The 27,576-nt window shown below is 38.3% G+C and overlaps 1 protein-coding gene across 1 annotated transcript in view; it reads left to right on the top strand.

The window, feature by feature from the left end:
* Positions 1 to 10,252: 10,252 nt before the first annotated feature.
* Positions 10,253 to 27,576, top strand: part of gpc5a (glypican 5a) — a 135,983-nt gene continuing 118,659 nt past the window's right edge. The window contains exons 1-2 of the mRNA XM_087794002.1: positions 10,253 to 10,584; positions 16,614 to 16,775. Of these exons, the coding sequence (XP_087650128.1) occupies positions 10,434 to 10,584; positions 16,614 to 16,775 (313 nt within the window). The 5' untranslated portion in view covers positions 10,253 to 10,433. The remainder of the gene's footprint in view (positions 10,585 to 16,613; positions 16,776 to 27,576) is intronic.

The following is a 27,576-nucleotide window of genomic DNA, read 5'->3' on the forward strand; positions in this document are numbered from 1 at the left end:
AAAAACGTGACCAATAACTGGTTGTGAACTGAGACTTTCTTTCTTGTTGGGACATAAAGACTCACCAATCTGATTTTCCTGCAATTGATTAATTTTTTCTCTGCTTGAGATGACAAGTGTGATGACACATGTGCATCAACAGGAAAAGTTGCTTGTCAGACTTATTTCAGTTGCAACTTGTTAGTCTTGAGCTGTAAGTTTTGACTTATTTTTATGTGTAGCAATGTATTTAGTACCACATGCAAGGCGTGCAGCCATTTTTATTTTATTGTAAAATGCTACGTCACACATGTTGTTAGCAGCTCACAATTGTTGGTTTTACAGTAGTTATGCCCCCTCACAAGTAATAAATTCAAAGTCATTTAACATTAAGGAGTAGTTACATTTATTTTACATTAGCTTACATTTAGTTACATTTATAAGTTACATCTGGCCCTTTGAGGGCAGCCATTATGATGATGTGGCCCCTGGTGAAAACCAGTTCGACACCCCTCCTCTAAAACATCCAAATAAATAAATACATACAGTATTGACACTTATTGCCTTTGTACTGCACACACAAGGTCCCATGTAGGTTTTGTGTAACTATTTTTAAGATAGTTTAATGGATTATTTTTTGAGAAAGCTCAAACAAGCGACTTGACTTGTCAAGAGTCACAGACTTATGTAACCCTTAGAGAAAATCCTGATTATTTTCTTTTTTAAATAAAACATTCTTCTGACACTTATTATCAACACAACAGAAATGATATCAGAATCAAAAACTTTGTATTGCCTTTTTATTACTGTCTGAAAGGTGTATTCATTTAAAAGGGGACAGGGTTTTCTTCAAAGTCATATTAGCATGTGACTCTTGACATGTCAAGTGGCTATTTTGGTCACGTTTACTCAAAAAAGAAGTAAAGTACAGTAAAAAACAAACTTTCTATTGGACCATCTTTTGCAGGTAACCGGCCCAGGTCTCCTGCTCATCAAGGGTTATGTTGAGGTGTATTTTTTTTCTCTTAACGTTTGTTTTTTGCAGGATGAAAATGAAAATAATGCCTACATTAAACTGGTCCGCGGCACAAAAAAAGGTTGGGTCCGCTGTGCTGGACCATGACTAAAACCTTCACCAGCTCTACCAGGTCAGTGTGTCATTCAAAACGTTCACATTTCATTTCGAGAAACTCTCCAAAAACGTCTTGAATGCAGAAACGTCGCCACCAACCTGGAAGCCTCTCCACCCTGGTGGATACGGGATCATCTCCGATATGTAACACAGCGAGACGCTCAGCGTTCAATTGTCTCGTGCGCGTCTCCTGTGGCGGTGTGTACACCATCCCTGGGTGAACATGTTTCATGCTCCTTCAGCCATATCATGCTGCACATTTTCAACCTGTCAGCTTCCATGAGCTTCTTCTCCTCCGGGGGAACAATGTTGCTCTCGCAAGCGAGAAGCTAGTCTGGAGGCCTGAGTTTGAGATGAGCTCCATACTTAGAGGGTGTTTTAGTGAAGGGAAGTTAAAGGGGATAACTTTATTTATGCTAGATCTGGTTATGAAGCAACAAAATCTCACTCAACAACTTTGGATCGTCTGGTTCTGCAATAAAGTATTGTTAGACTAATGTGTTTAAACACAGAAGTCTGCCAAGAATAAGATATTATTTATCAAGATCAAATGAAAAAGAGAAAACACACTTTGCTTTTTCTTTCCCCTTCCTTCTCTTCTTCCCTCCTCCGTCTCGACCCTGCTCTCCTGTGCTGTGTAACCTTTTGTGCTCGGCCTGAGCAGTAGGAGTCCGATTCTCTTAAGGTTTCTGCTGTGATTTCGCTCAGCTTGGGCGGGTCTTCACAAATACAGGAATAAGGTTAAAGCTAAAATTAAAGCTGGTTTATGTTGGATATCAATGTCTGGCAATCCATGTCTCCCCACACAGAATCCTTATTTCTACACTATTGTTTTTTCTTGGTGCCTTTTCTCCACAAAACAATTAGTAATTGTTCAGATAATTGTCTGCACTCAACACAAATAAAGTGTTAGGTTCTTCTACATATGCAGGCATATTAGGTTAGGTTAGGTAGAACTTTATTGATCCCTCAGGGGTTCTCCTTCGGGAAATTGTTTTTTCCCAAATTATCCACAGCAATACAGCAATTTTTCATAAAAAAATAATCAAAATGAAATAGGAACAAGAACAAAGAGAAATAAAGAGAAAGAACAGGATGATACAATCTAAGTATAAAGATAAAGACAAAGAACATAGATCAAAGAAAAATAACAAAAACAAAGGATACAAATATTAACATAGAACAGAACGTCATGATAATTTTACTCCACTCCTGCCCCGAACTCATAATTGTACAATTGAATAGCCAGAGGAATAAATGAGTCCTTGAGTCTATTTGTTTTGCACCTGAGAAGGAGCATTCGTGCACTCATTCTGCTTCTCTGCTCACTGATGACAGTGCTGAGAGGATGACTGTCATCGTCCATGATGGACAGTAGTTTGTCCAGTGATCTCCTCTCAGCAACTGTCAACCACAGAGCCAGCCTTTCTGATCAACCTGTCCAACATGTTGACTCTCCTCTTGGACACATTTCCACCCCACCACACGACAGCACAGAACAGGACTCTGACCACCACAGACTGGTAGAACATGCAGAGGAGCTTCTTGCAGATGTTAAATGATCAAAGCCTCCTCAGAAAGTACAGTCTACTCTGAACCTTCTTATATACATGGTCTGTGTTGCAGGACCAGTCCAGTTTACTGTCCAGCCACACACCGAGGTACTTATAGTTATCAGCTATCGCCACCTCGTGGCCTCTGATTGACACATATTAGAGGCCACAGTATGAAAGAAAGAGTGTCGTATTTTTTAAAAATTTTAATTATTATTTGGCAATGCATGGTGGCGCAGTGGCAAGAAGGTTGCACTGGTTTACTCCGGGCACTCTGGTTTCCTCCCACAGTCCAAACACATACAGAGGTTGATTGGGAACTTGTATTCTCTGTAGGTATGAGTGTTTTTTTTTAAATTGTTGTACGTTTTTGTGTGCCCTGCGACAGACTGGCGTCCTGTCCAGGGTGTCCCCCGCCTCTCATGTAATGAAGCTTGGATAGGCTCCATCCCCACTGCGACCTGCATAAAGAAACAAGCGGCACAGAAGATGAATGATGAATTATCTTTTTTTTATTAAAAAGAACAAAAAGGACGATTAACATGACGGGGGGAAATAGGGTGTGAATATGCTTCATTAAAACGAGGAGAAATGGGAGCAGTTTTATTATTATATATATATATATATTATTTTTTTTTATAAGAAAGATACTTTAAATAAAAATTCACCAATAAATATAATACAAATCAATTTTGAGTTCAAACAAATACTCAATAAATAATACAATCAAAAATTAAGAAATTATTATTTTGAAGTAACAATGATCTCAAACAATACATTTGATTGTATTTCACAACGGCGTTAAACATAAAAAAGCTAAATAATGGAAACATCATTGAGAATTAATAAACTGGGAAAACACTGATACAATACATACTTTGGCCAAGGAGATAATTTCCCTGCATTGATGAAACAATCCATCGAATCAAAGCAATACAATTTAATTCTACATCTAATAAAACTATAATACACTAATACAATCTAACCACTACTAAGTTAAGGCACATCTGACCAATACAGATGAGATTTACGAGCATTGGACAACTTCTGGAGTCATGGTGTTGGCAAACAAAGAACTGAAACTCAAGATGGTCGAAGGAATAAAAACGTTGGTCAGGTATGACATACATGGTCTCCTTCACATGTTGAGATGCCATCTGGTGGAACCCTCGAGTAGCACAAGTCATGCTTGTTCACAGTGAAGATTTTTTAAGAGTTAAATGTAAGGTAAAATAATTCACATGTTTCTTAAATAAAAGGGGTGTTTAAAAATGTATTCCAGCTCAGCATATGCTTTTCATTAGACACATGGTCCCCGGGACACCCCGGACCCATCAATTTAAGGTTCAGTGGACACGAGGGTGAGTGTTGGGGGTGTAGCTGCACGAGTATTAGTCTTCAAATGTTTGTCAAGATGTAAAGAGAACAGCAAACTCCCACTCAGGTTGAAGAGTGTAAGCACGCAGAGTTATTTCAAAGCTGCTTCTGTGCGCAACTCATTGAACCTGCAATACTGTGGATAAACAATGTAACCGAAATTAGCTTCTGGCTCTGAAATACAGGGAGTGTGCTCATTCGTCTTTGTGTCCGTGCTCGTCTTCCCACCCCCTCGCTTGAAGTGCCCCTCGCTCTGGCGAGATGTTTTTGTCTAATGTGAAGCTTTACAGCTGAATGAGCCTGTGGTCCAGAGAGGTGAGTTCAGTTGACACCGAGGTCAGCCCGATACAATGGGTAGCCCGGCCTCTGTGGGAAGAACAAAACAGAGACCCCCAGGCCGATGGCCCCCGTTGTGGGAGGAACCACAGTGAGTCCTTTTAGAGAAAAAAAAAATGGGGAAAGAAATGAGGATGTTGTTCAATTTGAAACACAAGCTAAAATGTCATTCTGTTCTACTCTACTTTTTATGCAAAGAAGTTCCTTTAACTTAAATGTGAAATTCATAATAATCTCCTTCACCATCATGAGCAGGTATTTGAGTTCACCGTCACCCAAATCATTCCTTTATATCACGACTATTGATAATTACACAACTCGGATTGAATCCATCCATGAAAACTCTGGTTCGTGCCGAGAGGATATGACGCCAGCGGAGTAAAGGGGGGGAGGTCGGTCTTAGAAGAGCCATAAGCTTTTATCTGACCCCTTGGGACAGCGTGAAGTCCACAACCTCTAAGGTTTACCCACCCCCACCTCACTTCCATATGCAGAGGTACCACCACGAGGATGGGTCTTTGTGTGGAGAATCGGGGGGTCATGTGGCGGGACTCCAAGCGCGGACTTACTAGCCTGTTAAAGAAGAGACATTTAATCTGTATTTAAGTGGAGTTAGAAAAGAAATATCCCTTATGATGAGTGTTGAACAAATACTTTAAACAACTTCCTAACATCAGAGGAAAAGTACAATGAACATCCCTTAAATGAACTAGATTGTTTCTTTTGATGTCTCCCAATACTAATCCTGAATAAGAGTTAGATTTGTGTGGATTGGTTAAAGGTTTGTGGTTCCTCCACACTTCAGTTATGGTATGGCAGTACAGTTTCTAGTTCCCTCTGCTGGTCAGATACTGTACCCACTGTATTACACGCTTCATCTCCATAGATATTACACATAGTCCCTAATCAAACAATAGGTATGTGATGGCTGAGGACATGTAAGGAAACATGTTTATGTTTAAATAATCCATCTTTAAGAGTCCAAGTTGGGTGCCAAACAAAATAGATAGATAGATAGATAGATAGATAGATAGATAGATAGATAGATAGATAGATAGATAGATAGATAGATAGATAGATAGATAGATAGATAGATAGATAGATAGATAGATAGATAGATAGATAGATAGATAGATAGATAGATAGATAGATAGATAGATAGATAGATAGATAGATAGATAGATAGATAGATAGATAGATAGATAGATAGATAGATAGATAAAAAATGTTTAATTAAAAGTATTAAACCTGAACAGTTCGTTTTTGTCAATGTATGTGTGTTGTTATCTGTTGATAGTGCCCTTTCCAGGGTGTCCCTTTTTACCCTATGTCACTCAGACCTCATAAAGTAAAAACACGATGAAACGAACAAGGATTAAACTGAGCTATGTAACCGTGACTCTCTCCCAGTCTTCAAATAAAAGCTCACCTGTTCCGCACTGCTTGCCCCTCATGACTTTTTTAAATTGTTATGAGGGGCAAGCATGATGGGCCCTGTTTTTGTGTTGTTTTTATGATGCCTTTTATTGATTTTGGAATAAATATTTGAACGTTTTCTTTGGCTTTGTGAACCTTGAGAGCTTTGAAAGGCGCTTTTAAATATTAATATATCGAAAAATCAAGTATAATATTATATATAATAACTATAATTATTAATATTATTGTTTAAATAACTAGTCCTATCCATCTATCCGGACCATGAATATTATTTATTTTTTTATTTTTTTATTTTTTTATTAATATGAATTATTCAATGTGTATATGTCATTTTATGTTAACGTCTCTTATATTACTATCTCTTTTCTTTCATTCGTATTATTTCGTTTTTATATTCTTTTAAACCACCCAAAAAAATAAAATAATAATGTGTTGTGTTCACAAAACTGGCAATAAAAGCTTAAAGTGTAGTTTTTTAAAACGTTTTTTCTGAAAACTAAACTTTCGTGGGGGTAAATTACAATTAACAATGTATTAAATATATTGTTTGTAGTAAATCAAAATGAGTGCCATTAAGTTTTTAGAAAATAATTACCTTTTTTTTTTAATGTATTAAAAGTATTTTTTTTTAATTCTGTTTAAGTCAAACACTCAGTCTTGAGGTATATGTTAACGGGACTTTATTTTCTCTACAGTTATACATAAAAAGTTCAAAATATGGAAAAGAAATCAACCTCTGTCAACAAATGAAATTCAGAAAACATTTTACCTTTTAGAGCATCTGTCTGGATAATTAATATTATTTAATTCAATGTAATATATATTTTTATATTAATAAGAAATTAACCATCTAAAATATATTTTAATGTATAGTATTTTATAGTATTATTTTTTATATTAAAAAAAAGTGTTTTTTGGTTATAAAAGTTTTTGATTCTGAAAACCTAACTTTTGTATTAATAAAAAAAATGAATTAAATATATGATCAACAGGTCATTATATTCCATACGATGGTTCATAAACTGCAACCATTAAAAAATAAAGCGCGAATGCATTCATCCCAATATTGTTTATATAGTGAAATGTAAATAAACATTATATACATATTTAATTTAACGACAGGGTTCGATTATTCGTCATGTGTTCGTTTTCGTCGAAGTCCAGTCGTCGGAGGAAGTTGTGCGGGTCGGAAGTGTGGTAGTTTATGTATGCTAATGTGGAGAGTTGGGGGTTGTAGCTACATATTTACGTTCAGTGGGAGCCGCCCTTCATTCACCCACATGGTTATCCAACTGCTCGCCTTCGCGCCACTTTCCTATCCCGCTATCGCTTTTAAACGCCGGATCCCGGACTCCAAACTCCCCTCGCCTCGGCTCGGATGCAAGCACCGCGCTTCTCTCCAGGTCCTCCCGGTGAAAAGTTTGCGCCGTAGTTGCGTCTTTATTCCCCTCTTTCTCTCTTTTCTTTTTTTTTTTTTTGGGTTCGGGAAGCGCAAGTGAGCGAAGATGGTGGATTTCGTGCTGGTGAGTGTCGGGAGTCGAGCGCATGTTTACCAGTAAGGAAGTCGCGTTTTGTCGGGTTTTTTTTTCTGTGTGTCCACATGTGCTCTCCCGTCTTTTTTTGTTTGTTGTTGTGTCTCCATTCTCTTCCTTTTTTGTGACTATTTTTGAGTGTGAACGCTTAGGAGGGAATGTTTTTAAAGATGAAAACAGTGTAACGTGAGGCGCATGGCAACCCCCGCTCCATCGAGGTGAATGAGGGAGATTTGAAAAAAAAGAAGCTTGTCCGGAGCTCCCGTGATCAGCTGAATATATGTTTTTTAGCAAACTTTATACACGTGTTCTTGCGGGAACCTTCCCGGAAACAAGTTGGTAAATGTTGTGAATTGTGTGTCCAGTGTGGAGTGCAGTGGTGTGTGAGTTAAAGTGCCCCCAGAACAAAGCAGCAGCACATGGGGCACCATTTAGGCCGCGCGTTTTAGCTTAGCCACCTAGCCCAGCTGCTTCACCATTTTATATATATGTTTAACTTGTATAGTCAAAACTATATGCTATTGTTAGTGTCTGACGTTATCCTCGCCTTAAAGTCACCCAGGAATACAAAACCCAGTGTTGCTGTTTTTTTATTATTAACACACGCTACGCTAGTTGCTAAGCTAACCCTACACACAGCCATAGCCGACTCTCCTTGTTTTTTTTTTTTGTAACTCAAAACCACGTGGATCCCTTCACGATCCCCACCGGATCGCCAGCGGTCGTTCGCCCGGTTCAATGCTTGATGGCACACTGTTTTTTAAAGATCGATTTTGGTCAGAAAAGGTAATTTATGCTAAGCTTGGCGCACTTCGAGGCGCCATGTTAGAATACGGTGGGGGAGGGGTGAACAACAACGCTTTCCACCCCCCGCGCATGCGCAGGGAGAAACGCGGGCCGCAGGCGATGCTGCTCATTCATGTTTTTTTTTTTTTTTTTTTACAACCTCGTGTTGCTGTGATGAACCACAACAAGGCGAGCTGCAAAATAAAATAATCGATGTACCCCCATGACCCATGCAATAGTGAAAACAATTGATGTCTGTTGTGCCATCCTCGCCTGATTGACTTGTATTTGTCTTGCAGATCCACCTGGAGGCAAAGATCTCCTTGGCTCCTCCTGATGATGCTGAGATTTAGTCCGAGTATTGCCAAAGTGCTTACAGTGCAGGTAGTTCTCTATGGTACCTACTGCAGTGGAGGCACTTACAGCAATACTCCTGACTCTGATGTGCACCTGCTGTGTGAAGTTGTCTCATGCTACTGTCTTTGTGCTAAGGTGCATCTAGTGCAGATAGTGAAATAGACTAGCACCTACTGCCCTAAGTGCTCCTTCTGGCATAAGGGGCTGTGATATGCACCACCACAACACTCTCTATTTCCAATTGGGTAAAAAAAAAATGTCTTGCAGTTCTCTGCTAGTTTTGCATAGCTGCACTACAAGAATAAAAGAGTTGTGCAAATCTATGCAAAACTGATGGTGGCCTGCTTGCTCTCCACCTGTGTATAAGATATATTTGGCTTTTGGAGGTGTCGCATCTATTTTGTTTTCTTTGCCAGATTAAAGTCACTGACTTGAGTTTCAGCAGTACTAAAGTGCTTATAGTGCAGGTAGTGTATGTCTATCTACTGCAATGTGAGCACTTGAAGTACTTCTAACTGATGGCGTCGTAACCCCGGTCTACACACGCCAACGCAGTAATCCTGATGGCTCCTTGTTACTTGGTCAGTTTTGCTGGTTTGCATTCAGCTTTAACTGATGTTCGCTGTGCAAATCCATGCAAAACTGACGAGGCTAATGAACTTATCAAAGATGGTGTTAACAAGGGTTTCATTTGGCGTGAAGCGACATCCCTTCCTGTGCAGGTGGGGATCTGTTGCAATGCTGTGTCCTTCTGAGGTATTGCACTTGTCCCGGCCTGTGTAGGGCTGAGGAGATGCTGGTCTGGTTCACTGGACATCTTGTGTTAACTTTTGGGTGGCCACCGTCTCTGGTGTTCTCTATGGAACCTGTTTATATTACACAAAACTGCTTTTTTTTTTTTTATGTATAATTTTTGATTACTTGTTCTGCATGCTTTAGAGCTTCATTGTTTAATTGTCTAAATATCAATAAAACATTTGAATGATTTCGATCTTTTTATTTGTCTACCTATTTGTGGGTATAACTATTAAAGTTTTAGAAACATTGTAACAGCTTTGCTAAAGGTAGAATGTTGACTTTACTTATTGCTATTGCATTCTCAAAAGACCTGTGTAACATTTTTAGTTTTCGGATGTCAAAGTTTAATTTATTGCAAATGAAACAATTTAAATATTTCAACTTGAGCATGTGTTCTATTGAGTCTCATCTGAAAGTGACTGTATTTCAAATTATATTTTGGGTAAAATGGGTTTTAAGCCAGAATTGGTGCCATTATATTTTTAGAGACTGGGTTACTATTTTTATAAATTCTGGTAAATGTTAACACTCAACCTTGATGTGTATGTCAACGTCCCACTGCTTTTGAACTTTTCCACTGCAGTAAAAGTTAAATGTATGTAGAAAACCTGTTGCCTTTCTATAACAAAATTAATTTTGGCAACGATAACATTGAAGGCAAATACTTCAGAGCTCGATTAAATAAGAGCAACTAATCCTTAATATATTTCGAATCACGTATCACCTTTTTTGAAATTGTTGTGCGCTTTATCACGGTGTTTATATTTTTACACGCTCTCCCACTCAAAATTCACGTCATACTGGGAGTCTTTAAAAGGCACACAAGTTCCTTCAAGTTTACTCACAAAAGTCCCCAGCAGGTGGCGCCACCACCCTGCTGCCCAGTAGCAGCTCCAGCAGGTAAAATGTCACGGTTCCGCCTTTTGCTCCTCGTCCGGGCGACTGGGGCCGACATGCCGCTCAGGAATTGACTTCACATGTCATTGGAACTTTGAATGATACAACATTCGGACTCTTCTTCTCAGGTCACTTCCCTCGTGTTTCTCCCTGGAGTCCTGCCATGTGGACCGGACTCACCTGAGCGGACTCTGACGAACCCGCCAGGATTTATTCTAGAGGAAATATTTACCGGCTTCTGAGACAAAAATGCGTCACTTTCGGACAAGCTGGATTTTGTCCGTGGTTTGTCTGTGCAATGTTGTCTTTGGGAATCTTAACAAATGTGACGAAGTGCGGAAAGTTTACCAACTCAGACAAATAGGACCAAGTCAACTTCTGCCTTTGAGTCCGAGACCAGGTGAGTTATTTCTAAACGTCACATTAACTGTTAACATGTTGTCATGTGGAAATTCCCCCAAAAAACTGTTTTTTGAAACTCTAAACTCTATTCTAACCTGTCATCTTCCAAACTGTTGTTAGAAGTTAATGATGCACTTAAACGCACCTTTGAAACGACTTGGAGGGCGTTTGTTCTTCGTAATAACAAGACTGTTTTAAATTGTCACTTTGCGTCTCCTTTGCATACTTTTAGCGCTTATTTTGATCTTTTACATGAATGTAAAACGAAATAGAATGGACTTTATTTACACTTTATGACTACTTTACAAATTCAAAATATTTAAAAGTAACCGATGGGAAATCTCCAAGTTCTCTTTACTCATAAATAAAATAAAATGTGATTTAAAATGATGAACATAAAATGTGTCCATTTTTAAGTCTGATCTCCTCCTGGCCAGCATATATGGTTTAAGGACTTAAGGGGGGAAATAAAGAGTGAAACCCAGTTGCCAACAATGATTGTGTAGTCCAGCTAGGGGGTTCTGTGCAGACCCTGGTCCAGTGGCAAACACTGACACGGTCATATGTTCACTTGTTTACCCTTTTTTGACCTGTAGAATGACCTGTCATAGTCGACCACTTTGTTTTATCTGTCAGTTCATTATTTATACACCATTATTCAACAGTTAAAAAACATTAATTTCCCCTATATTGAGAATTAAAAAAAATCATTCATTAGGGTCAGCTCATTTACCCAGAGTACTTCTTGTTAATTAATTAGATGTCCTAAAATATATTCCACAGAACTGTGTTTTAAAAATCTTTTAATATCTTGAAAAAAATCACCAGAGCCAGGTCTGCAGTCTTTTCCTGAGATGTGTAAAGTGTATATCAGCATTCTTCTCGGAGGAGAAACCAGGAATCCACGTTGTAATCTGGAGATAAACTGGGAGCCTCCCATAGTTAAACCCATAAGCGGCCGTTGTAGCCGCTAACTCTGTGAAAACACTCGCTTCTGTGTAAAAAGTCAACTCGCAGTGATCTCTCTGGGGTTCAAGTACCCTTTATACAGATGGTGGTCAAAAGAAAAGACGGTCAAAGGTCCGTAAATGAAGCTTATTTATTTGAAGGAAATCGTTTAAAATAAACTTCCCGGAATCCCCCCCAAAAATCACTTCCTTGTGTCTGTGTGATAAGAGGGTCTTGTCGAATGTCTGTCAAGCCTCCCAAAGCTGTTGTCAGCAGTGGAGGTGGAAGTGTGAATACCTTTGTGAAGCATTTAAGTCAAAACAGTGAGACCTTGGCTTCTTTCATGTGTTATCAAGGAAGTCAGAATTCCTCCACGTGTGCCATCTCCTCCTCGCTTGTCAGGCCGATGGTGTCTCCGGCAGCAGATCTCTACTCTCTGCCTGGGCATGTCGGGGAGAGATTCTGCAGTTTTGGGTTACTTTGAAATGTTTTGATGTGTCACGTCTGCAGCTAAAGGACTTTTACAACGACTGCTTACTCTTCCTCTTGGTTGAATCATTCTACTCGTAAAACATGACCAAATATTTGCACTTTTTCTTTTCAGTAACTCCACTTTCTTATCTTTAAAAAAAAAAAAAAACATGTTCCACAAGGAGCGGCTGTCTCTTCCTCTAAGAAAAACCACATTTTTTCATATCTGTAGGCACTTTAAAGTGTTCAAATACACCTGCGTACTCTGTTTTGGAATGTGTACTTGAAATCAAAGCACATGCAAATCCCCTTTCGCTCATAATCCCAGCTCGCCTGTCAGGTAAAATCAGGAGACTCAAGGTGTTAGTTTTCCCTCAACGGTAAAATGGGTCAGTCGTCAACATGCCAACATCCCAGACGAATCCCTCTCACAGTGAAAAGCATCGGTACATATTTAGCGAGATATTTATAGACGTTCGAATCTTACCGCCGTATCACTTGCCCTGCAGGATAGAACGCAAAGTCAACTGCTTTGACCCGGGTCAGAAACTGAATAAACATTGGTCTCTTTTTGTGTTTTTGTGTTGGTGACCGGTATTCAGAACGACAACACTTCTCCCAGATGAGTTCCTTATATTATTTAAGGCCCAACTAAGCAACAGGTGGTAGTAAACAAAAAAATAGCAAAACAATCTTTTTTTTTATATAAGAAAAGAGTCCCAGAAAGCATCCTGCATCACTTGAGTGTTCGCTTAGTAATTCAATTTTTGCTGTTGTAGGTCTGAACCTCCACGATGGTTATTACATTTCTATGAACAAAAGCTACTAAATGGATGGATGGACGGATAGATATGACTTCATTGAACTCTTGGGAAACTTTCTTTGGGGAAATTACCTATAATTCAATGTAATGCATTATGTAATGAAAAATTCAATTTGGAAATCAAAGGAACTGAGTAAAAAATAAGGGGAACATTATAAAAATGAAATGTTTTAATTAGATTTAGTGTAATGCAGGACGGTTTAAATATCAATAACAACTAAATCAAGTTACAATAGAAAGCTGTACAATGTTCCATCGTGGCCTGTTTCTTAATAGTGGCCTGATGTGGTCTGCACTTTGCCCCGATCCATTTAAAGTGTCACTCGCAATAAAATATCAACTAAAGCATGACACAATTTGTTCATTGTGTAAGAATAACAACAACTTTCTTAACCCTTCCCTATCCTATCTCGGGGTCAAGGATACCTGTAGGCCTGAAAACAAATGGAATTGTTTTATCCCTTGTTTTGCTTATGGGTCATTCACCTTGACCCAGACGCAACACAAGGGATAAAAAAATTACATTTGCTTTTCGGGGCTCCGGGTCACCTTGACCCTGAGATAACACAAGGGATAAGATCAGTTTATTTGGTTTGTCTGAAGTGGTCTAAGTTATAGTAGAACACATGCAATCCAAACTAAAGCCACTTTATTCAGGAGCTTGTATCAGAACAAAAGTTATATTTGAATCTCGATATTGTTTCACACGTTTTTAAGCATCTTCCACGAAGCTTCCGAGCGTCTCCTTTGGCATGAAGTGCTGAGTAATCCCGAGCGAACCGCAGCAGCTGTCTATCAGCTGGTACTGCTGAACTCTTGCAGGAGTCCCGTGGTGCTGATGAGGTTGATTAAACACGAATGTACCAGCAACCTCTCTGACAAGTAGAAAACACAAACAAGAAACAAACTCCGGCAGAACCGTCTGAAATGTTGTCATCATCTTTCCCTGTTTAATTTTTTTGTTGAATTTATGAGTGTTGTTCTTAAACTATTACAGCTGATGATATCGCATCGTGGAACATTTTGCAGCCGACAATTTTTCCTTCCATAAACACCATTGACCTGGTGACCCTGGACTCATGTGGCCCACAGCTGATTAGGAAGCCGAGGCTGCTGACTTTCTTATCAAAAGTTGTAACACGATTAGTCAGCGCTTCCAGGTGGTCACTTGAATTGTGTTGGATTCTTTAGCGTTTGTCAACAGGTTTTTTCCGATACTATCCCACGTTGATGCTAAGCTGCTGCTCCGGTCAGTTTGTTCAGCTCAACAAGTCGGCTTAAAAGGTCAACCGGGTTTTTCCCCAAAGAGTGACTTTGAGTCTACGATAATGTTTACATTTTTCAGGCCTCGTGACACAATAGTCGCCTGTATCTTAGAAGGTGTGTGCTAATGCATGGGAACATGCTTAATAGGGTCCAGACTTGTGAAAACAAGTTGCAAACTAACCACACATGCATGATAATCAAATGTCTGTTTTCAGTTTGTCTTGTTTGTACGATGAACTACAGATGAGTTCCATTCCTTTAAGTCTTTGTAGAGAGCACTGTGGGAGCCTGGAATGAAGACCTCTAATCCCTGTGCACCCAAAATAGTTATTGTTTGCACACGATTGACCTTCTGAAGATGTCTTCTCACAGTTCCTGACCTATGGTTTTTCGTGGAAATTTATTTTTGGAGTTTTGAGGATATGAAGGTTGGAAAAAAAAGCTGAGTCATGACCTCTTGTGCGACCACGAGTTGTGTGTCATGACCAAAAGAATGACAAAGGTTTCCCAAAAAAAAAGTGCGGCTGGTGCTTGACTTGGAGGTAGGCATGGAATTCTGGTAACTGGCCGGAGACTCAGAGTAGAGCCACTGATTCTCTGCTAAGGAAAGAGCCAGATCACTTGAGTTCAGACCAGGGGTCCCTAACGTTTGTTTGTGCTTCTGACCGGTTTAAGTGATAGTTCCCCTTTTTTCTACTCACCCTCATGTCTTCTAAGGGTTGGGATTATTTTCAGAGTGATCTGTTCCTTTTTAGAGTTAAAGACAAAAATGTATGTTCATTTTAATGAAACAACTGAGGGCCCAGGGACGAACTTCCTCCAAAAAGACGCTTAAAAACATCCATATACCTCCATACTGCTCATATGTAATGTTTATCTTGCATTGAAGTCTCAGGGAGGAATTGTGCTGTTAAAAAATTAAACAAGTATATGTGTTACGCTTGCTTGTGGCAGACGTTGAAAGACTAATGGCAGCATAAACCTTAAGTACTCCAAAAGTACTCGCTTTCAGTGTAGACAGTAGACTGTATGCTCTCTGTAAGAGGTCGCGATATTTGCCTGTATTTTGGTAGTACCTCTGGTACGTAAATATATCGTAAAATATAGACATGACTTGTTTAATTATTCTTGTCGAGGCTACAAGATGGACGTTACCATCTTGTACCATCTAGGATCTCGTTACCATGTATATGGATGTCTTTAAAAAAAAAGGACATTTTTGTTCACAACTCTAAAAAGGAATAGTTCTTAGTTGACATGAGGGTGAGTAGCAAAAGATTGAGGTTTGGGTGAACTAACCCTGTAATGTTGGCTTTTTTTTTTTTACACAGAATGCTCTTCAGATAAAAATTGTGAAAAATAAAATGGCAAAAATAAAAATTTGAACTACTTCCTCAACAGAACGCTGAATCAGCAGAAACCCTGGATCATTTTCTCTACAAGATGATCCGATGTAATCCTTGTTACTCAATGTTTGGTTATTTTACCCACCTTTGGAGCGAACTTGACGGAAATAGGTGTCTTAGCGTGTCAAGAGTTGGAAAAAAATGAAACACCATTCAGACAGTAAATGATATAACAGAAAATATATAACTTATTTTTCTGTAGTAATGATTATAAAAATGCCTCACCGAGTTAAACAAGTATATGTGTTACGCTTGCTTGTGGCAGACGTTGAAAGACTAATGGCACCATAAACCTTAAGTACTCCAAAAGTACTCGCTCTCAGTGTAGACAGTAGACTGTATGCTCTCTGTAAGAGGTCGCGATATTTGCCTGTATTTTGGTAGTACCTCCTGTTTATATTGCTGTTAGTCTTTCAACGTCGGCCACAAACGAGCGTAAACTATAGACATGACTTGTTTAATTCATCTCGTCGAGGCTACAAGATGGACGTTACCATCTTGTAGTATCAGAAAAAACCTTGGGGTGTTTTCTCTACAAGATGATCCAATGTGAACCTTGTTACTCAATGTTTGCTTATTTTACCCACCTTTGGAGCGAACTTGACGGAAATAGGTGTCATAGCGTGTCAAGAGTTAGAAAAAAATGAAACACCATTCAGACAGTAAATGATACAACAGAAAATATATAACTTATTTTTCTGTACTAATGATTATAAAAATGCCTCACCGAGCAGTACCAAATCCCATCACGAAGATTTAGGATCATTGATTCAATCAGATAATCTTTTTTTTCAAACCCATCCTCACTTATTTGGAGGGCGTGTGAAGTATATCAGTCCGAAACAAAACTATTACGGCTTCTATGTGGAAATACATGGCAGGTAATCCGGTCCTAAAGGTTGTGATCTGTACTGATGAAGCTTCCTGAAGCAATAGTCTCATTATATATATAAAAAAAAAAATCAAAGTCAAAGAATATAAAGCTGAAAGTGCCATTGAGTCATGAAATGAAAGCTTAATGAATCAATATATTTTCATGCTAGCATGTGGATAATGAAACTAAGACGCAGAATTAAACCAATTAATGTTTAATTTGCTTTTTCAATGTCTAAGGTTTGGACCTGGTGGTGTGCACGACCAAGAACCAGACCTGCTGCACCAAAAAGATGGAGGAGAAGTACCAGTTGGCTGCTAAACGGGACATCCAGAACCTTCTCCAGACTTCCAGCTCCAGCCTAAAATTTCACATCTCTCGCCACGTGGCGTCTTTTCAAGGTAGGACCTGACAGCTGTGTGTATTTAGGGAACATGGCTGTGATTAGATTGTATATGCCGCCGATTTTTTTTTTTGTCTATGTGTTGATGTTTGTGTGCATTTCCTGCGTAAACACTGGGGAGTGCGTTGGCGTTGTGCAAACAGTGCACGAGTGTGTGCGGTGACGCTCCTCTTAAATGGAAACACATCAGTGTTTGTCCTTTTTTTTTTTAAGATCCTTCTCTAAACACCGACTGCTGGACTCCTGGGTCAGCTGTTGCCGAAGCAGACCCCGCGAGGCGGTGGAGCCGGTGTGCGGTCAATATTCTGCTCTCTCGCCCAACAGATTACTAGAATATACCTGTCAGGCTCCTCTTTGAAAATGACTTGACCTTGGTCGTTTCATTCTTCACTCCATTCAAGCCCTTTTCAGCCAAAATGCTGACAGGCAGCGAGATGTTTGTCTCATTCATCCCTGACATGGTTTGAAAGAGGCGAGCAAAAATACAGTCTTTACGACTTCAATGTTATAATCTCAGCTGTGTCATTAAGTCAGTTCACTGTGTTGGTGTCAAAGAGAAGCTCGCCTATCCTCTGCTGTTTGTAAGTCAAGGTTTTTTTTTCAGAGAAATGCTAACAAAAAGCTCATAAAACGAAAAGAAGGGCTTGAGAAAATATCAGGATATATAAGTGCATTGATATCGTCATATTCAACAGCACTTTCATTGTTGACAACACACACATTTTCATAGCGTTTGTTCATTTCTGTGTCCCCGTTAAACCTTCGGCCGCTAGATGGCAGCAGTTGTTCAGTCTTTCGCATATATCCCGACTGTGGACGAGAGGATACAGACTACACCGGGAGCTTTTAAAGATGGTGCTTGGGTATATTTTGACTCTCAGTTCTATCAAATCGACCAAGAGTGTGAATTTAATTGAAATTTTGTGATGTGTCCCCAAAAATCTTTTCTGAAAATGATTATTGAAATATATTGTGTGGTGAGCTGCATATATAGTATCGAATTGTATCGTGAGCTAAATATATGGTATGGAATCATATTGTTACTTTGTCGCTACAGACCTAACTATTCCATTAGGACTTTAATCTGGACCTAAAGATAGGTCGGCTCCTGTGCATAACCAAGAGGTTGTAAAGTCACACCGACTGGCAGTATAATTGTTTTCGTAAAAAATAGATCGGGGCGTTGAAGGTGCTGACAGTTTCCTTCACTGTATTACTTGGTCGAATGGTTTCATTCATGGAATGGAGACAACCTGCCAAACCAAACCGATCCATATCAACATCAGCTTTCATTAGTGAATAAACCCCTGCTTCATCATCATGGTTGAATTACAACTGTTGGTGCAAACGTTTAAATTAATTTAGGAGAGTTACAAGGTGTTGTATAATGATGGGCAGAAATTTTGTAATTTTTTTAAAGGCTGAGATTCATGCTGAGAAAGACTATATATATATTTTTTTCAAGTTTAACTTGCTAATCCTTTTTGAATTATGTTAGAAATTAAAGTTTTTAATTTATGTTTATTATTTTATTAAAATCCTCACTATTTTCCACTTCACTGGAACAAAACTCAAGCATGACCAGAGTACCTGTCCAAACAAAAGAGATAAAAGATAGAAAATCAACGTATAAATTGAAACCATATTAATGGTCTTGAAGCAACAATATGTTAAATTTTGACGTTATTAATTTATTCTTTGAATGTTTCCTGTAGAAATTTTGAACAGTCAAGACTTGTGTTGAATAACTCTCAAGCTATTATTTTAACATTGTTGCTCACTACATAACTTTGACCATTAACTTGGTCAGGGATGGTGTTTTCATATAAAGTACTTATTTTTCGTAAAATCATGCTGTATTTTTACCTTTATCCATAGACTTAATGTGTCATCGCTTGGAGAAAAAACAAACATATTTTGTCTGCTTTTCTATGCAAAAACTTTTTTTTTTTCCTTTTAACTAATTAACGCTGAACCCAATTTCGAGCGAACAACAGGAAGTTGGCTGGAAACTCTTTTTTATAAAAGTTGTACTAATGCATATGTACTTGTGACCCTTGGGGATATCAAGAATATTATTGATAGCTCTGTGATGAAAACTGATTTAGTCCGTATCAGTCAGTAAGATAAGATATCAACTAATTAAGAACGGCCATGGAGAAATAAACAAGGTGGTGAAGTTTAAATCGCATGATGAAGGAAAATCTAATAAACCCAGGACAGAGAGTTCTCTCTTGTCTGACAAACAAACAACCTTGACTTGAACAGTCTCGGTTGAGATATAAATAATTCAAAACAAATCAAGCAATTAAAAGTAAAATTCTGAAGACTGTCCTTAACAGTAATACACATTAATTATTTTGGAGAATCTACAAACTGATACCATTCATAATTAAAATACATTTAAAAATGGGTCTTTTTAGTCCATAATGGCGCTGATAACTTTGAAAACTTTTCGAAGGTTTCATCAAGAAAAACAAAACATGTTGTAAATGACCATGAAGAACATGAAATGTTATTATTTGAGTTGCTGTGTTGTAAACAAGATGGAACAAAGTGATTTAAAAGTCTCAAAACAAGAGTCTTTTGTGAAGCAGATGGTCGCAAAGAAGAAGTTCTCTTCTAATTTGTAGACAAAAAAGCTGTTTAATCCACTTTTAAATGTTCCAAGTGCTCTTTAATGATGCATTAATGTAAGTGAACTATCTTTAGAAACCTTCTGTTATTGTTTGTTTAGTGATGGTTCCACATTATCAAATTATTGTCGAGGCAAATGAGATAAAAGAAAATCTCTGAGTAAGTTCAGGAACGCAAACATAATGGAACGTGTCCTTGATGGTCGTTCCAGAAACGCATAATATAGACGGCAAACGATCGGCACACCCACAGTAATCGAATTACGATGGCGACTAATGCACGACAAGTGGAGACAGAAGAAGGATCATTTACAAGGTCGGTGGCTTATGTGGTCATTTATCCTCTGCGAAGCTTCAATTGAGCATTTTTATTTGACGCAGCTGAGGAGGACGAGGAATGTTGATGGACGAGACACTGGAGAAGAAAAACAAACTTGTAAAATAAACTGTTTACTACGCATTGTTCATGTTTTCTAGTTGGTTGTATGGCAGTATACTGTAGTTAATCATTTCTTACTTGGAGTGAAGGTTTAGTATATTTATTCAACTGGTTTATGGTTCATAACATGAAGAGGGAGATGAGCTTATGAGGTCAAACAGACGCTTTCAATGTAATGTGTTAGCAGCGCCTTTAACTCTGTGTCTCCAGCTTAAAATGATGCATAAATACTTCAGCAAGTATAGACTTCTAGCTAATCATGCTAATTGCATGCTTCTGGATGGAAAAAAAGACCAATTACCTTCTTATTAATGCTCTTAAAGGAGAACATTCAACACACCCTGTGCACTTGTTCAGTAAAGCACAAAAACAAGGCAGTAAAACATGTCATAATAAAAAATCATCAGATAAAAACCTGGAGACTGGAAGCTTTATCATGTGGTTCTGCTACAAGATTATAAAGATAACAGCGAAATTCATAGTTGTCTTTAAAATATGTTTTTCCTGCACCAAAGCAAAAAATGCTTAAGATTGATGTGCATCCAGACAAAGAGGCGAAATCTTTTTATTGATTTTATTACCCATATATTGATCAATTGAATTTCCTTCAACCTCAGTTTTTCTGCAAGTCTCTGTATCATTGTAGATATTGATCTCCAGTCCTTGGCTTATACTAATCAATACGCATCTATATTAGTCAATGAACATTTATTGAGTCTGATGGGCCACGTAAAAATGACTTGGCTGGCCAGGGTTTGGACCCCTGGCCATGAGTTTGAATGCATAAAATGATATCAGATGAAGCAGACTGACCAACGCTAGTCAAACCCAATGTCAAAAAAGAGTAGTTACAAGTAACCTTGATTTCATGTTTCGTCATAATGTTCCGTAATCATGTTACTCTTAGATTTTCTGGAAACCCAATTTAACTTATACATTTTAAACATTTTCCCTTAATATATATTTCTTTTTCATTTTTAGACACTTTTGTTAATTATAGATTTACTAAAATGTAACCAACCAAAAACGGCTTTGCACTTTTATCATAATATTTTGACTTTTGATCCTTTAGATTCATTTAACCCTTCTGTTGTCTCCCTGGCTTCCATAAATACATATGCAGTGGTGATGTTGTTTACCTCGACCCACAGACAACACAAGGGATACCACAAACACGTTTGTTTTCAGGCTATTGGGTCACCTTGACCCTGACAATTGGGTTTAACTAAATGTGTTTGCTTTTGTGCGACCCTAAGATTTTATTGCGATAATATGACCAACTTTGAAAGTTTCGGTTTTATAAAAAGCAAAACAATTAAAAAAAAAATACATTCTTAAATGATCTTTATGAAATTGAGAAACACAGCTAGAGGCAAATCTCTTCTTCTGACAAAAAAGTTCAACTAATAGAGCAAACTCGGATTAATGTATTTTTGAATGGAAACAAGATGCATGATTACTGACTTGCTTGCAGCTTGTTTTCTGCAGAAATATTCTGGGTCAAAATGCTTTCAATGTGTAAGAATGTGCTTGTTTAGGAAATATTGGTTGTTTCTTAAATAGTTCCTCGCTGTCAGATCTGTAGATGTATGTGAGGAAAAAACAGGGTCACACAAGAAGTTATGGTGACATGTTATATTTCGGTCTCCACTCCTCATTAGCTGCACTCAAATGAACCCGACTTCTTCTTCTTCTTCTTCTCATTACACAGCGCAAAAGATATCTGAGCAAACGTAGCGAGAGGCAAAAAAAAAAAGAGGAAAAGTTTGAAGTCTTTGAGCTTTTCAGCACATTACTCCCCCTCCCCTCTCACTAAGTCTCCTCGGACTGCATGTTTTCATCCTCTGGTTGTGAGGATCCTGCTCGGCGTCCACACAATTCACAAAAATGCCGCCTGCTGAGGGGGGTTTGGGAAGTAAAGCCGTCTTTTTTCATCCCACACAGGTTTGACTTTCATCCATGGCAACCAACCTGTGCAATCTCAGTGTCCCAGTGGGCAGGAGAGAAATAAAGTGGAAAGATGTGAGCTGCGCTCGGTCTGCCGGCGATATGTCAGAGCTCTGCACTTAAATCTCAGCAAAAGAGAAATCACTAGATCAAAGAATGCTCATGGGTTCAAGCGTTCCACTTGCTCTTTGCAGCAACACAAAATAAGAATCCCCACAATCCGCGAGAAGGATCCAGACCCTTTTGGCGTGCAGTTATTCTGCTGGAAACTCATATGTCACACTTTGAAATAAATGAATGAGCTTCATTAGCGGCGCAGCAGAGTGGCGGGAAATTTCGAGCGACTTCACCTGAATTTGAAATGAAACGCATGCCATGCATTCATTAGTAATTGCTGGTTTCCAGAGGCTTTGTATGCAGGGTCAAGGGTCACGTCAAGCGTTTTTTTCCGGTGTGATTTTATACAAACATGGATTCAGAAATATATTTTAAAATGGAATTTAAAAATACTTGATACCATACAGACCCTGAGTTTAATATTCCTGCTGGCTTGGCTGCAAGTAACCATTGGGTCGATAGCAGAGACTTCTTTTATCCCCATTTTCAGAGATGTTTCTTAGTCCAAAGATGATTGATTTGATTGAGCCATTTCAGTGATTAATCTTTTATTCTGCTAAAGATCCAATATAGACCTTCTATATCTGTCCAACCGAAATAAATTTTTTTTTGTTTTTATCCATGTTTTTTATGTGTTTATATGATTTTCCTTATTATTTTTGTTGAAAAAACTTGTATATTTAATTGATTGTAAAGGGCGATAAGATATGATTTTTCTTCATCCACGTCAAAGATTATTAAAAAAAATAAAGTGATTATTATTTATCTTTAAAAATTTTACAAGATAATGTGAAAGTAGTCATAACCATTGACATCAGGACACGGGTAACGTTTTTTATTTGTAAGTTATAAATATAATATAAATCTAACGAGAATATGTAACGATAATCATTACCTTTTGTAGCACTTGAAATATGAATAGCATGATAACTCTATTTGACTTAACAATCACTGTAGTTGTGATTTATCATAAAGTGACGATACATTTTCCTAGAAAATGTAATTTAAGTTTAATTTCTTATTTCCATTTTGATTATTCTTCTGACAGATGGGTAGAGAGAAATATCAGTTTACAGAGCTGTGACTTTACTTTTTTATTTTATTTTTTGAAGTAAAAAAACACGAAAAAAAAAAACGGGCAGACACCAGGGGAAAAAGAAATCCACATGAAGTTAGAGAGACAAAGAATGAGATTTTTTTTTCTTTTTTCTAAGCAACAAACTTGATGAACTGATACATTTTTATAAAGCATAATGTCACGAGAAAATCGGGTGTTGAGCCAGAATCTTAAGAGAACCAGGAGACGAGACAGGAAGTAGAGTATAATAAATAAAAACAAATATTCTGTGGTAATTCGACATCTGCTTTAAATATCTTCCCAAAAGTGTTCAATTAAAAGACCCACGGGGTCGACCCGGGACACCGTGACCATGTGAGGAAGCAGAGAGCGTCTCTTTTAATTGAAACGTTAGAATGTCCGTGGCAGGATGCTGCTGCGTCCACCGGCGGCTTGTGGTTTCTCTTCCAGTCAGTGTGTCATTTTCATTTCTGCTCCCAGAAGGAAAAAGCGAGTCCAACAGGACACGTCCAAAATACACTCAGTGGCGAGTTACTGTTGTGTTCGTGTTGCTTCCAATTGTCGAGCACAGCCGCTGTGAGGCGAGCGATTGTTGTCGCTGAATGGGATCAAAAATTCAGTGTTTGACAGTTTGACAGACAGAGATCTGTCGCTGCATTTTCCCCCCTAAAAAATAAAATGCTAATTGTGTTTTTGTGTACCGTCTCTTCAACGATTAACAGGCCATTCTCTGTACTCTCAATAAAGACAGAAGCCGCCGCCCACAGCTCCACTGTGAGGAGACGACAAGCGCTCCTCAAATGAGTAACAACGCTCTGTTCCAAAGCAGCTCTCACAGGGGGTGAAATGAAGCTGTTTTCATTGTTGCTGATGAGACAGCTGATGTTGTGCTGCGGTTACTTCCCCACTTTCATCTTGATTAAACCCACTAGGATTAGTCTTGTGAAGGAGCATAAGTTGTCAATAACAATTACAATTTTGTGTCAAATAGCTGATCCGTTTGTCGAAATATGTCTTCCATTTTAAATCATCTTTGTACTGAACGTACTTCGATCCAGTAATTCTGTCACAAGACAGTCTCATGATTGTCTATATATTCAGTTATACTATATTAAAGGTGGATTAAAACATTTAAATTTCAAAGTCGAACCTCCTTGGTCCGTAATGTTCATGGAAACCGGACATTAAAGTTTTTTTTTAATTTTTTTTATATGGATTGAGAATGGCAGTTTGATTGACACAAGTCTGACCTTTTATTTTTAACAAGCAGGACAGTTTTTACACTTTTGTGTGATGCTATTTATGTAAAAGATTGAGGTAAATTACTCGACAGCAATCAGGGTGTGAAGGTGTTCCAGTTAAATATCTCATTAAAACAAACGTATAAAATGAAATGATAATGACTAACCTTTTTCATAGGAAAGAAAAGCCATTAACGTTTTTTTTAATTGTTGCTTATTAATCAGAAGCTTCTGGATTCATCTGCAAATGCCCCCGAGTCTCTTCCTAATACGGTAAAACATGTGCGTACATTTAGCTGATTAATCTTGGTAACGTGTTTTTTTTGAAGTCATTTCAATGTTTTAAATTAAAGTTGCGTTATTCATCATCTGGAGAAAAATGATTCAAATCTGTTCTGCGGCAAATAAAGCAAGAATTTCAGCATCTGTTTTAGTTAATAATAAACGGCACAAGAAATTGAGACCAGATACTTACTTTTCATCATCGTAATAGTTTTTAATAATGTTTTTATGCAAGTCTGAAATGAATACATCTGAAGTAGTGTTGGTGATGGACTGATGAAGCGTCATGAAACGGTGTCCTATCTTTTAGTGATCACTAGGTGGCGCCCCTCAGTTTTAGAAGGAGGAGTCACACTTTTGTCTGGTCTGATCTAGTGGGCTCTGAAAATAATGACACTGCTTCATAAAGCTTCATCAGCACATCACTATTTAACGTCTCTGCAGCAATACTTTCTTTCTTCCATCTGAGTCCCAGTCGGTCTTAACTGGGCAGTTTCTATAAGTTTAAGGAAAAAAGGAATTAAAAAGCTTTTCATACCACCTAGGAGGACACCTTCACAAACTTAGTTCTGATTCCCTAGTTTTAAGTTTAATTCGGTGTAGTCCAGGTTATCTGAAGACCACAGTCCACTCCTCAAAAGTCTTTGTCACCGGGTCTCCCGGGTTTTTATTGGCACTTCTCAGGGGAGTATGTGGTGAGTGCCAGCCAATGCAGGGCCTCGCTGAGATTCCCACAGAATCCGCGTCGGGCTTTGTGACCCGTGGTTGGACAGACGATCCAGGGAAGGACGGAGGACGTAAAAGAATGCATAGTAGAAGAGGAATGGTGCGGCTGATGGAGAGAAAGTTGGGAGGATGCCAGGGCCTATTGAAAGTCTCTGCACAATGTTTGAAGTCAGAGGATTTAGGTGGGTTGGGGGGGGGGGACGGATTATTCAGAGTCAATAGCCTCCAACAATCCAGGCGTTTGCTGCACGGAAACAACGTCGTAAGACTCGCCAAAGCTATTGTCGCTAATCTCTGACTTTGCCAGCTGCTGGTTTTTGTAGCGCTTTCCAAAGAGTCCACTCGTCTGTGCTTGAAAACACACTTGTGTTTATGTTTTCATTTGAAAAAAACGGAAAACTCTTCGGTCCACATTGTAGATCCCGCTCATGCCAGACCAAAGAAAAGTTGTCGAGCAAGGCAGTTTACTTTTTGGGGTGAATACATAAATACATAAAGACCACATTTTGAGGCAACAAAATGCTCTGTTATCTTAGTTATTTATCTCTTGAGCTGTGTCTGGATCTCTTTTATATCATGAAAAAAAAAGTTCTTCTTTCCCTCTTTTCAGTCTTCACTTCCCTCCCTCGCACTTAAACCAGGACCAGCCTTGTTTAATTGACACCAATTTTGGTCGTAATCTAGCTCTCTTTCTGCTCGTGAGGTTATTTTTAACACATGCACTGACCAAAGAAATTTTAAGCATTCTCGTTTTTATTGTTTTTTTTTCTTCCAAAAATGGCTATGAATTGCAGTTGCGACGTTATCTGACTTCACCAAATGACCTCCCTGACTGCGGTGTCGGGCTATAAACGTACGTGGGCATATTTTGTCAACCTCGTGGCTTTCGTTCTTTTTTTTCGCCGGCTATACAGTAGTTATATCTATGGTAACACTTGAATTTATTGCTGTGAGGCGTCTTGGAGATGAGCCCGTCACTCGTCAGCACTTCCCATTGTTTTTTCTGCTGTGCGTCGCCACTGAAATGGAGATTTGTGACTCCTGTCTGCTGTCTTCGGGCCATTTCCTAGATGTGACGACGCAACAGACCTCCTTAAGAGGAACTTCTGGTTTTTTTTTTTCAGGACAGTTTCACGCCGAGGTTTCTGCTCTTTATGGATTTACACAGTGTTGGCTTGTGTGGAAACCAGCGGGGTAATATGCCCAGCAATGTTTGCACAGTGGAGCTGACTTGGCATCTAAAAGATGTTTACAGCTTTTCTCAGTGAGCAGCAAAGACACACGGCTTTCCGCACGTACCACATTTTTATGGCTATGGTTTCTGATAAACTCAGACTTTAGCCATTAAAATGAAAGTGTGAAGGCTGTATTTAAATATAATACATATATATATATATATATATATATATATATATTATATATATATATATTATATATATTATATATATATTAAATCAATTATTAAATACAAACCCAAATAAGACAGGACTTGAAAATATAAAGTAAATTATTCTGCTCTGAGACTCCAATTTTTGAAGCTATATTTTAATGGCTAAATGTTTGAAAAAAAGCAGATCTGGGATTGAATGGTAAAACAATTGGTGACAATTTTGAAATTAATATACACTGAACAAGTTGCCAGTGTGTCATAGAGCACAGAGAGACGTACAACCATTCATAAACACACCTGAATCTATGGACGATTTAGAGCAGGGGCGGGAATTTCAATTTCCTCAGGGGGCTTCATAATATACTGTAGTAAGGAGCTGCAGGACAACTAAAAAAAAAATTTTTTTTTTCAAAATTATGCCTTCACATTTCATAAAGCTAATGAATAAGTAATATAAAATATGATAATAGGCATTTTTTCCCAAAAACATCTTTTTAATTTACTTTTAAACCTCTAGACCAGGGGTCCCCAACCTTTTTTGTACCCTGGACTGGTTAAATGTCAGGATTATATTCACGGACCGATGTTTAGATAAAGAAAAAGTTAAAAATACAATGGCTTGACCTGCAAAAAAAACAACAATTAAATACATGAAGAAAGAACATCTCACTATAACGCTGAATCAGCAAGAGCTCTGGACCGGTTTCAACAAGATGTTTGTATATTTGCATCTATTTGTGTTTGATTGTATGCTGATGATGGTGTTCTGTGTGCCTTCTGTATGTCTTCTAGCTTTTAGAGACTTTGTGCCAATGTGTGAGTTTGTGTTTTAGCATTATTTATGTGGAATGAAGAGTTTTGGTTCTAAAAAGAGTATAATTTTCACTGGTCAAGAGTCACTAGCCACCTGCTGAAAATAAAAAACGTTTAGACAGTAATAATC

Source organism: Callionymus lyra, chromosome 6, assembly GCF_982586985.1.
Source record: "Callionymus lyra chromosome 6, fCalLyr1.hap1.1, whole genome shotgun sequence".
Taxonomy (NCBI): Eukaryota; Metazoa; Chordata; class Actinopteri; order Syngnathiformes; family Callionymidae; genus Callionymus; species Callionymus lyra.